Source organism: Oratosquilla oratoria, chromosome 24 (assembly GCF_046742065.1).
Source record: "Oratosquilla oratoria isolate Oo_2021 chromosome 24, ASM4674206v1, whole genome shotgun sequence".
In the NCBI taxonomy this organism is placed as follows: Eukaryota; Metazoa; Arthropoda; class Malacostraca; order Stomatopoda; family Squillidae; genus Oratosquilla; species Oratosquilla oratoria.
This window is the reverse complement of record NC_134800.1, coordinates 32,554,665-32,567,734: the sequence shown is the minus strand read 5'-3', so window position 1 is coordinate 32,567,734 and position 13,070 is coordinate 32,554,665. Positions and strand designations below refer to the sequence as shown.

Below are 13,070 nucleotides of genomic sequence, written 5' to 3'. Positions count from 1 at the left end.
GGGTCTTGGGCAGAGAAAGATCACTTCAAAATGTTAAATGATACTAAATCTTCATTAAATGAGATGCTACTGGATGGAAGTAATGCAGTATTCATGGGTGACTTTAACTGCAAAGAAATATGTTGGGAAGAGATGACAGTGAAAGGTGGAGAAGATCAGTGGGGGAGTATTACTCAACATGACCATGGAACATACAATGACCCAATGGGTAAAGGAGAGCACTAGATTTAGAAATAATGAAAAACCATCAATACTAGATCTAATATTTACATCAGAACCCGAAATAGTTGACAAAATTTATTACAAGACACCAATTGCAAAGAGTGACCATATACTACTTGAGTTAGAATTAAAAGAGGAAATATGTAGAGAGAGAAATGAGAAGCACAGAAAGGGCGGATTGAAGTATGGCAAAGTGGACTTTGAGAAACTTAAGAAATTTTTTCTCGAAGCAAACTGGGAAAAATTCTACAAAGATGAAACACAAGTGGAAGAAAAATGGATGATTCTGTCATCAACCTTTTCCAAGTCCATAAATGCCCAAAAAGTATCCTTTCCTTTTCCTAACGCTTTCTCATATATCTGCTTTACCACAAAAATCTGATCCTCACAACCCCTACCTGTCCTAAACCCACACTGTTCCTCACCAATTACTCCCTCTGTTCCTCTCCTAATCCTCTCAATCAAAACAATCCCGTAAGCCTTCCCAACTACACAACAAAGATCCCTCTGAAACTACTACACTCACACTTGTCCCCTTTTCCCTTGTAAAACAGAATTATACAGTCACTCCTCCAGTCCTCCAGCACTCTACCCTCTTTTAGACAAAAGTTGAACAACCTCATCAGCCATTCCACCACTGTATCTCCCTTTTTAAGATGTTCTACATGACACCCATCCAACCCAGTTGCCTTACCTGCTCTCATCATTTTGATAACTGCTTTCACCCCATCTTTCCTTATTTCTCCTCCATTTTCCTCATTAATCACTATTTTCTTAGTGCTTCCCACTGCAACTACCTTTCCCTCCCTGTCCTTCACATTTAGCAACTTCCTAAAGTACTCTTCCCATCTTCCTCTTACTGCTGTCTCTTCCATTATCATCTCTTCATCTGCACCTTTTACCTTTTCTTCTCAACTTGATTCACATCCTCTTCCTCTCTTAATTTACTTCCAAAACATCATTTACTTTCAAAATTTTCTAACTCTTACACCATTTCATATCTGCTCTCCTCTTTGCCTCCTTTATTTTATGCTCTATGTCTTTTCTTTGTACCTCTCATATTCTCTTGGCCTATTTTGGAACCAATCTGTGAATGCTTGCTTCTTCTCTTCTACACATTCTGCTTCATCATCCCACCACTCAGTACCCTTCCTTCTATTTCTTCCCATCCTCCTTGTTCTACACACCAACTTTGCACACCTTGTGACTCCTTCTTTGAACCATCTCCATTCCTCCATTCCTAGTTCTACTGTATCCTTCATTCTCTCCCACTCCCCAGCTTCTTGTACTTTTCTTTCTCGTATAAGCAGTTTACTCTAAACACCTCCCTACCTTTTGTATTTTTCCTTATTCTCCATCTATCCTCCACTCTCAACTTACCTTCCACCAAAAAATTATCTGATATTCCCCCATTCTCCCCCCTTAGAACATGTACATCCAAAACTGTTCCTACTCTTCTGGTTACCACCATATAGTCCATTATAGTCCATTAAAGCCCTATGTACCATCCTTCCATCCACCTTCCTCTTCCATGTGTACTTATGCTTGACTTTTTTCCCAAACACTGTATTTACCATCATCAACTCTCTAGACACATCTCCACCATCAACTCTCTATTATAATTTTTTCCTGGAACTCCACACTTCCCAACCACACTGTCTATTGGTTCAATTGCTACCCTAACATTAAGATCTCCCAATACCACTACACTGACATTTCTCCCTAAACCCTCTATGCACTAACCAAAAAGCCTCCCTTTCCTCTACACTGTTCTCACTACCACATACATACATAGATACATATACCAAGGCTTTTTTTCCCTTACAAGGGAGGTAGCCAAAAAGGAAAAGGCATAAAATCATTCCCACCCATTCCATCCCTGAACACACTCCACACCCCTCCACCCTCCCTCTTATCTTAGCACCTCCTGGATGACGGGTCATCCCTGCACCTTGTCCACTGCCCTGCGTCAGAGGCAGTGTCGCCAGACACAGCACATCCACAGCAAGGCTGCTTCATTAAAACAGGGACCCCCCCCTCTCCGTCCCCCCATGCATAAAAGGAGAAGACTGGGAGAAATCCCTTCAGGCTGCGTCAAATTTTGCTCACACATACTACCTCACCCCCCATCCCCCCGCCCATTCCACATGCATCACAACATCATCCATATACAACCATTCTCCATTCACCCCTGTCTTCTGTCCTCTCCCGTCCTTCCTCAACAGACATTCCCCTCTTCCCCAAAGCCCTCTTCACCCCATCCATCCACCTCATTCTAGGACGTCCCCTCATGTTCACTCCCTCCACATCTGCCTTCCATTCCTCTTTTACTAGTCTTTCTTCACTCATTCTTTCCATGTGTCCAAACCATCCTAATACTCTTTCATCAACCCTATCTCCCAGCTCCCTTTCCACCCCTGTTCTCCTCCTCACCTCCTCATTTCTCACCCTATCTAGCCTAGTAACCCCCATCATACTTCTCAGACACCTCATCTCAAACACATTCAAACTCCTTCTCTCTTCCTCTCTTATGTTCCATGTTTCTGCCCCATACAGTGCTGTTGGCACAATCACTCCTTCATACAGTCTCCTTTTAGCATCCATTCCCAAATGTCTATTCCTCATTACACTTTTTAATCCACCAAGGCATTTACTCGCTTCTCTCAATCTACATTCTACCTCCACCTTCACTCCACCTTTTCCTGCCACATTTGCACCCTTCCTTCAGTTGCTCTCCCTTAATGCTCACTTCCAGATTACTGCCACTTTCACCCCTTGTACATCTCATCACCTTACTTTTACCCACATTTATCTTCAGCTTTCTTCTATCACACACTCTCCCAAACTCTGTCACCAACTTCCTCAATCCCTCCTCCGATCCTGCCACAAGCACAGTGTCATCCGCAAACAACAGCTGGCTCACCTCCCACTTTTCTCCATTTTCCTTAACCATCTCCAATCCCTGACCCACTACCCTTGCATTTACCTCTCGCACTAACCCATCCATGTATAAGTTGAACAGCCAGGGCGACATAACGCATTCCTGACGAAGTTCCACTTTTACCTCTTGACACTCACTCTCTCCATTTCTAATCCTAACACAAGCTCTACTACTCTCATAAAAACTTGACCGCTTTCCTCCTATCCCGTATATCCGCAAAACCTCCCACAGTGCCTTTCTGTCTACCCTATCGTAAGCCTTTTCCAGATCCATAAAAGCCCAAAAAACATCATTCCCCTTTCCTATAGCTTTCTCACATATCTGTCTTACCACAAAGATCTGATCTACACAACCTCTACCCATCCTAAATCCACACTGTTCCTCACCAATTACTCCCTCTGTTCCTCTCCTAATCCTCTCAATCAAGATCCTCCCATAAGCCTTCCCAACTACACTTAACAAGCTAATCCCTCTGAAACTACTACATTCACACTTGTTCCCTTTTCCCTTGTAAAGTGGAACTATACAGGCACTCCTCCAGTCCTCTGGCACTCTACCCTCTCTCCAGCAAACATTAAATAACCTCACCAGCCAGTCCACCATCACTGTACCTCCTTTTTTAGACATTCTGCATGGCATCCATCCAGACCAGGTGCCTTACCTGCTTTCATCATCTTAACAACTGCCTTCACTTCATCCTTCCTTATTTCTCCTCCATTTTCCTCACTCATCACGGTCATTTTCTTAGCATTTCCCACTGCAGCTATCTTTCCCTCCCTATCCTCCTTCACATTTAGCAACTCCCTAAAATATTCTGCCCATCTTCCCCTTACTGCCTTCTCCTCCATTATCATCTCTCCATCTGCACCTTTTACCTTTTCTTCTCTACTTTATTTGCCTCCTCTTCCTCTCTTAATTTCTTTCCAAAATATCTTATTATTACTTTCAAAATTTTCTGTCATACTCTTACCCCATTTCACATCTCCTCTCCTCTTTGCCTCCTTTACCTTTTTACAAAGGATTACAAAGGCAAAGCATGCCAACAGGAGACCTTTTGATCCATATCTAGGTCGGATGCAAAAAAAAAAAAAAAAAAAAAAAAAAAAAAAAAAAAAATAAAATTAATAATAAATTAAAACTATAACAATGTAAATAACAATTAAAATACATAAATAAATGCATTGGTATAGTTGAATAACAAACAAACAGGTAAATAGTAAATGATAATAAATTGACATATAACTAATAATAAATGAAAATCAGACAGACAAATTATAACAAAACAAAAACAAATAATATAACAAATTATAATAATTACAGCATCTTACTTAGGTATTTATCTAAATGATTCTTAAAGCTTCGAACTGAACTACATTGCACTACCTGTGCAGGAAGTTTATTCCATTCATTAACTACACGGTTGGCAAAGTTGTTTCTACCTACTTCCAAATTGAATCTATTTCCGGACAGTTTGAGACCATTGTTTCTTGTCTGATTCTCATTCAATGTGAAAATTTGGTCACTTTTGATGTTGTCAATTCCCTTTAAAATCTTAAAGACCTGTATCAAGTCACCTCTGAGTCTACGCTTTTTTAGGGAAAACAGATTCATGTGCTTAAGTCGATTTTCGTATGATTTATTTTTGATATTTGGAATCAGTTTTGTGGCTCTCCGTTGTACTTTTTCCAGTCTGTCAATGTCTTTAATGAGATTCGGTGACCATACGGAAACAGCATATTCCAAATGTGGACGAACTAACGATTTATATAGCTTGTTAATGAGTGATGGACTTTTGAAATCAAAAGATCGCGCAATCAATCCCAGAATCTTATTTGCTTTCTCAGAGGCTGAAATACACTGCTTGGATGATTTGAGGTTGTTACTGATAATTACGCCGAGATCTTTTTCACTATCCACTTTTGTTAGCGAATTTCCAAATAACTTGTAATCGTACTTGCTGTTATTTTTACCTATGTGCATTACCTTGCATTTACTTGTGTTAAATTTCATTAGCCACTTTTCAGACCATTGCTGTAATTGATCTAAATCTTCTTGAATATCTAATTGGTTTGAGTGATCATTTGCCACTCCGCACAGTTTTGTATCATCAGCAAATTTGGAAACAGTAGATTTTAGTCCATGGTCTATATCATTTATATATACTATGAATAGAAGTGGCCCAAGAACGGAACCCTGAGGAACTCCACTTGCAACACTTTTCCATCCAGAAGTTTGTCCATTTAAAACAACTCTCTGTTTTCGACCTTTCAACCAATTACTAGTCCAACCTAATAGGCTACCACTTATTCCATGCAAAGCTAATTTAGTAAGTAGTCTTTCGTGTGGGACGGTATCAAAAGCTTTTGCAAAGTCTAGATATATTAAATCTATATTGTTTCTTTTGTCATAATTCGAGACAACTGTGTTGTAGAATTCGAGTAAGTTAGTCACGCAAGAACGTTTCCGTCTGAAACCATGTTGGCTATCATTTATCAAACGGTTACTTTCTAAATGATATTCGATAGCATCTCTGATGATAGTTTCCATTATTTTTCCTACGATCGAAGTCAAACTAATAGGCCTATAGTTATTTGGTTTCTTTTTGTCACCTTTTTTGAATATGGGAGTAACGTTAGCTAGCTTCCATTCTCTTGGGACATCTCCGGATATGATGGATTTCTTGAAAATAATTTCTAATGGAACAACAATCTCATTTTTCATTTCCTTTAAGATTCTTGGATGCCAACCGTCAGGCCCTGGTGTTTTATTAACTTTGAGTTTGTCTATACACCTTTTAATTGTTTCTTTTGTTATATTTACCGTAGTGAGTAAGTTTACCCCAGACTTTTCACAGGTTTCAGTTTGGAATTCACTTTGAGGTGTTTCGTTTACGAATACCGAGCTAAAATAATTGTTTAAGAGATTACACATTCCTTCATTTGAATATTCAAGTTGACCGTCAGCAGATAATAGTGGACCAATGTGATTCCTAACAACCTTTTTATCTCTAATGTAACTATAGAATTCTTTGGGATTCTCTTTGGATTTCTCAGCGATGTTCATTTCGTATTGTCGTTTTCTTTTTCTTATTGTCTTTTTTAAATCTCTCTGTATTGATACATAACTTTCATAGTCATTAGATGCACCCGAGCACTTATATTTCTTATAAGCCTGTCTCTTTTTAGCAATACTTTTTTCAGTTTCTTTGTCGAGCCACTTTGGGCGAGCCTGATTTGGGGGACGTCTGTCCTTAAAAGGAATGTAAGTTTGAATCATCTTAGTGAGCGTATTTTGAAATATTTCCCACATCTGATCTACAGGCCTTTCGTTTAATTTTTCCTCCCCTTTTGCTTTACTTCTCTTTTCTTTTCTTTGTACCTCTCATATGACTCCCTCGTCCTATTTTGTAACCAATCTGTGAAAGCTCACTTCTTCTCTTCTACAACCTTCTTTGTTTCCTCATCCCACCATTCACTACCATTCCTTCTATTTCCTCCTGTCCTTTTTGTTCCACACACCATCTTTGCACACTTTGTGACTCCCTCCTTGAACCATCCCCATTCCTCCTCCACACCTACCTCTACTCTATCCTTCACTCCCTCCCACTCCTCCTTCAGCTTCTTCTTGTACTCCTTCTCCTTTTCCTTTTCATTTAAAGAGTTCACTCTAAGAACCTCTCTACCTTTTATCCCTTTCCTCTTTCTCCATCTGTCCTCCACTCTCAACTTACCTTCCACCAAAAAATGATCTGATATTCCCCCACCCTCTCCCCTTAGCACATGTACATCCTTAACTCTTCCTATCATAGTCCTATTTACCACTACATAATCCATCAATGCTCTACCACCCTTCCCTCCACCACCCTCTCCCATGTGTACTTATGCTTGACTTTCATCCGAAACACTGTATTTGCTATCATCAACTCTCTAGACACATTTCCACCATCAACTCTCCACTACGATTCTTTCCTGGAACTCCACATTTCCCAACCACTCCATCATTTGGATCATTTCCTACCCTAGCATTAAGGTCTCCCATTACTATTTCATTGACATTTCTCCCTAAATCCTCTATGCACTCATTTAAATCTATCCAAAAAGCCTCCCTTTCTTCTACACTCTTCTCACTGCCAGTCCCATATGCACTTACAAAAACCCACACCTCCTTTCCCAGTTTCACCTTCATCCACATTATCCTTGAGGAAATCTCCTTCCACTCCACTACACGTTTACCTATCTCTTCACTTACTAGTATAGCCACCCCTTCCCTCCCTCCCCCTCTCTTCACTCCTGATAACCTCCCACTTACACTCCCAAACTTACACTCACCCTTCCCTTTCAACTTAGTTTCACACAAAGCCAACACATCCATATTTCTTTTCACAAACATACTACCTATTTCTTCCCTTTTACTCTCATCTGTACCACATCCACGCAGGGGACATTCCTAAAAAAAGTAAAGTAAAGGCCTACATGCACTTACAAAACCCACATCTCCCTTCCTAATTTCACTTTCATCCACATTAACCTTGAAGAAATCTTTCACTCCACACATTTACCTATCTCTTTACTTACTAATATCCCCCTCATCTTCTCTTCACTCCTGAGAACCTTCCAACTAAACTCCCAAATTTAAACTCGCCCCTCCCTCTCAACTTAGTTTTACTTAATGCCAACACATCTTTCTTTTCACAAACATACTGCCTATGTCTTCCTTTTTACTCTCATTTGTAACACATCCACAAACATTTAAAGACCCAAACCTAAGGGTTTTGGTTGGAAAGCTCCTCCCAGACCCTCTTATGCCATTGCTTTTTTTTAGGTAAAGCTCCTCCCAGACCCTCTTATGCCATTGCTTTTTTTTAGGGGCTACAGAGAGTAGGATGCCTAGTACCATTTATTGTTGCCTTTTACAGCTCAAATGGGAGTACTCGGTGGCAGTATTCTCCTCCACCACAGGGTTCAGTGATAAAAAGGAAATGAACATTCAGAGAAGTGGTACAGGACAGTATTAAGGGTGAAGGGACAGTCGCAGTATAATAAAGTGTCATAATTTTTATATGAATAAAGATTGCCTCAATCACAGACAAAAATTATGTATGGCTTTGGTCAATAGGGGCACCTCATATAAATTCTAAAGTATCAGCTACATTCTATTAAGCAGCTTTTATCCCCACAATAACATGTAGCCAATACCCAGAGAGGGTAGTAATAATACACTGACAGCATACTACTTAAAGCCCTAAAGACAATTACAGGCTGCACAAATGCAACATATACAGACCACTCAAAGTCAAGGATCACCTTGACATGAGAGGCACATAAATATGTGCCGCAGCCTCCACAAGCACAGCACACTCACTACACTTCATAGTAGAACACCCACACATGCCAAGAAACATAAAAAATACCCAAATACCTATATCACACACCCATACTCTCTTTTCTTCCTCCACAATCACCACACACCAGCCTCCAGAAATCATATAATTCACTGCTTCATCAACAAACTGAAAGACTACATTGCTGCATGCATGCAGACCCCCTAATATACATCCCTCTGAATCCTCCCTCCCCTGAAAGGACAGAGTCCACCTGGCCAGACTGCAGTGTGGCCACCATCCAGATTTTCTAAGCTCCCAGAGGAGGCTGGGTGACCACATTGCAGATAACTGTCCAGGATGCAACATTTTACCTCATACTATACAACACATTATGGAAGACTACATTGTACACAATCATACATGCCAACAACACTATATACACCCTATAAGGGATTATTGGGAAAGCTACATACCAGCTGTGGGTGTTCCTCAGGGAAACAGGACTCCTCAGCTAGACAGTTTTAGGAATGACAACAACAATCTACCATCTTCACCACATAAAACACATTCATACAAAAACATGTTCACATGCAGATCATAAAATAAGCACCTCAAGACCATCTCTATCTAGGCTTTCCATTCCTTTCATGATTCTATAAATAGTCAGTAGATCTCCTCTTTCTCTTCTTTGTTCCAGAGTTGGTAGTTCCAATTTGGACAATCTTTGTTCGTGTGTTGATTTGGAGAGAGTTGGTGCCAACTTTGTCATTGCACTTTGTATTCTTTCTAATTTCTTTATATTCTTTTTAGTACTGGGTGTCCATTGTGTTGCTGCGTACTCTAGTGTCTTATTAGTGTAACTAATATTTTTTTATTAATTTCCTCATCCAAGTAGTCATATGCAACTTTCATTGACCTTGATAGGTTGAAGGTTTCTCCAACTATTTTATTTATATGTTTGTCTGATGTCATGTCTTTGTTGATTATTACTCCAAGGTCTCTTTCCGAGTTCACTTTTTTAATTTTTCCAAACTCCATTATACTACACTTCTTGATATTGAAGTTTACTTCCCACTTTTGAGTCCATTTCCAGATTTTGTCTAGGTCTCTGTAATGATTCAAAATCCTCCTCCGCTCTTACTGTCTTTAGTATTTTTGCGTCATCTGCGAAGAAATTCATATAGTACTCCTGTTTGTCTGGTGTCATGTCTTTGCTGATTATTACTCCAAGGTCTCTTTCCTAGTTCACTTTTTTTACTTCTTCTTTGCCAATTTTATGATTTTTTGATATTCCATTTTTACTTTTTCCAAATTCCATTATACTACAGTACACTTCTTGGTATTGAAGTTTACTTCCCACTGTTGAGTCCATTTCAAGAATTTGTCTGGATCTAATAGTAATAATTCACAATCCTCCTCTGCTCTTACTTTCTTTAGTATTTTTGTGTCATCTACAAAGAAATTCATATAGCAATCCATTCCTTCATCCATGTCATTTATATATATGGCAAACATGATTGGAGCCAATACCAAACCTTGCGGGACCCCACTTATCATTTCTTCCCAATTTGAGTATTTGTCTTTTAACCCCTTCAATACGGGCCACATCGCATGTCTGGCAGCATTAGCTGCCAGACGTGCGATGTTGCGTCATAATACTCGCATTAAAAAAAATAAAGTCACTGCTCTATTGGTCGTTCTCTTTCACCCGTGAATTTTGATAACCATAGAAAATATGATGAAACCAGTTTACAGAGTATGGGGGTCACGCAGGTACGACTACAATAAATATAATCAAGACGCCGACGTCGGCATCCTCGCATACCCACTTGCTCCTCATGACACCTACGTAGGCACGGTATGGAAGGGGTTAATTACTACCCTCATTTTTCTCCCAGTCAAGAAGTCTTCCATTCATTCCAATAATTTTCCTTTGATGTCACCAATTGATTCTATTTTTCTTATTAGTTTTTTGTGTGATATTTTATCAATGTGTATATACAAATACTACCAACTTTTGTGCCTTATCTGTGACAGGATTATTTTGATCACATAAAGCACTTGTACTTAATTACAATGACTTGGACTTAACCACTTCCATACGGTGACGCCTACGTAGGCGTCATGAGGAGCAAGTGGGTACGCGATGATGCCGACATCAGCGTCTTGATTATATTTATTGTAGTCGTACCTACGTAACCTCCATTCTCTCTAAACTGGCTTCATCATATTTTCTATGGTTATCAAAATTCACGGGTGAAAGAGAACGAACGATTGAGCACTGACTTTATTTTTTATAATGCGATTATTATGACGCAACATAGCACGTCTGGCAGCTAATGCTGCCAGATGTGCAATGTGCCCCGGAGTGAAGAGGTTAAGTACATAGCAAAATTAATGAACTTGAAAAATATCCAAATACCTTGACTTGGACTTAACCCCTTCCATACCGTGCCACATACGTAGGCAGCATGAGGAGCAAGTGGATACGCGAGGCTGCCATATCGGCATCTTGATTATATTTATTGTAGTTGCCCCTGCATAATGACATACTCTCTAAACTGTCTTCATCACATTTTCTATGTTTATCAAAATTCATGGGTGAAAGAGAGAATGATTGATATAAGCGGTGACTATATTTTATGATGCGAGTATTATTACGACACATCGTACGTCTGGCAGCTAATGCTGCCCGCGAGATTTTGGCCCGTACTGAAAAGGTTAAGTACAGTTGCCTGTACTTGGACCCAACCCTGGAGGGAACTTATAGTACTGAGGATGAGATGGATGGATGGGGTGAAAGGGGCTTTGAGAAAGAGAGGAATGTCTGTTGAGCAAAGAAGGGAGAAGGCAAGAGATAGGGGTGAGTAGAGGATGGTTGTGTATGGATGTATTTTAATGCAGCCCAAAGTGATGTCTCCTAATCTCTAATTCCCAAATGAGGGGATGGGGAGGGGTGTTGTTATGTAGTGACATAGTGACATGGCCCTGCTGTGGATGTACTCTGTCTTACCACATTGCCTCTTACCCAGGTAGTGGGCAGGAAACAGGGATGACCCTTCATCCGTAAGGAGCTATGATGAAAGGGAAACAAGGGTGGTGGATGGGAGTTGTTGCATGCCTTTGACTTGGCCACCTCCCTTGATATATATATACAAAAGTCTTGATCCCTCATAAGGTGTAACATTTCAAGCTATGGAAATAATTTTAGTTTAATTTTTTTTACAGAAATTTTAGCCTGCTATATCATTATAGTGTAGAATTTCTTTTTACCCTATTAAGTTTATGGGTAATCATTTGTTGTTCTTCAGGCTGTTTTGACGTGCAAGATATGTAGCCAGGCCTTTCCTTCAAAGAACAAGTTGTTTAACCACATAAAATCTTCAGGACATGCAGCATTGAAGACAAACATCACATCTGATGTAACAGGTGGCAAGAAGGCAAAAAAAGGGGGTAAAAAATAATCAGCCTGTATTTTATATTTGAAAATGTGTGAAAGGTTATTGTTTTATTCTTTGGATAGAACTTGTGGATGACTAAAATTGTGATATGAATTTGCCTCACTGGTAGACTTGAATATATGCTAAATAATAAATCATTACTATATAATACTTAAAATTGGAAGGTTATTGTTAATCTTGTAAAATTGTAGTTTAAAGTGAAGGGGATTTTTGTCAGTCTTGGAATGCTATAGCAAATACAGTGTCAGTTTATTTGTCATTGAGTTTTTTTGTGTTTTTTTTACATGTGCTTTATGAAATTTTTACTGGTCCATATATTTATTACATTTCTACTTATTTTGAGTTTGAGTAACTCACAAAGCTGTCAGCTTTGTGAGTTACTCAAACTCAAAATAAGTAGAAATGTGATTCCATCCAGCATATATACCCGGGCCAGGTCAGTACCCATGCTCTTAATTGTCAATGCCTAGGAAGACAGATGCAATATGTTCTCAAGCTGCTGATCTAACTAGGATGATATGTGTGGCTGATATTGCATTTGTGTTTGTCAAAGAACAATTGTCCATCCCGACATAGCCAGCCAAGATGTAGGTATTCTTGGTCATCATGGGAGCAACAAGGTCTGTTCATAGGCCACTGGTCTAACCAGGATGGAATGTAGAAAGGGGGGTGAGACAGCAAGGGAGGTGACAACTGTATTTACTTAGTTGTATCTTATGGAAAAGGGAGTTCTGCTCATGGTCTTTGCATCTCACAGTGTCTAGTTTGCTCTTAAATTTGTGTATAGTTTTTTGCACACATTATTGTGTTGTGTATCGTTTTTTGCACACATTATTGTTTTGTCTAATTTGTTCCAGACATCCACCTCTCCATTTGGGCAGTGGACAAGGTGGGGTATGGAATGTATTCAGGGATGGAATGGGTGGGAATGATTTTATGCCTTTTCTCTTTTGGCTACCTCCCTTGTAAGGGTATATGTATGTGTGTGTATATATATATATGTATATATAATATATATATATATAATATATATATACATATATATATGTATATATATATATATATATACATATTTATATATGTGTATATATATATATATACATATGTATATATATATATATAT

General features: G+C 39.2%; 1 protein-coding gene across 5 annotated transcripts in view; it reads left to right on the top strand.

Moving 5' to 3' along the window:
• LOC143038544 (dnaJ homolog subfamily C member 21) overlaps positions 1 to 12,210 on the top strand; it is a 232,255-nt gene extending 220,045 nt beyond the window's left edge. For 4 of the 5 annotated variants that reach the window (XM_076207873.1, XM_076207874.1, XM_076207875.1 and 1 more), the window contains one exon: positions 11,798 to 12,210. In XM_076207873.1, coding sequence (XP_076063988.1) covers positions 11,798 to 11,950 — 153 coding nt within the window. In that variant the 3' untranslated portion in view covers positions 11,951 to 12,210. The remainder of the gene's footprint in view (positions 1 to 11,797) is intronic. The other variant, XR_012967578.1, reaches the window with a different exon arrangement.
• The last annotated feature ends 860 nt before the right edge of the window (positions 12,211 to 13,070 follow it).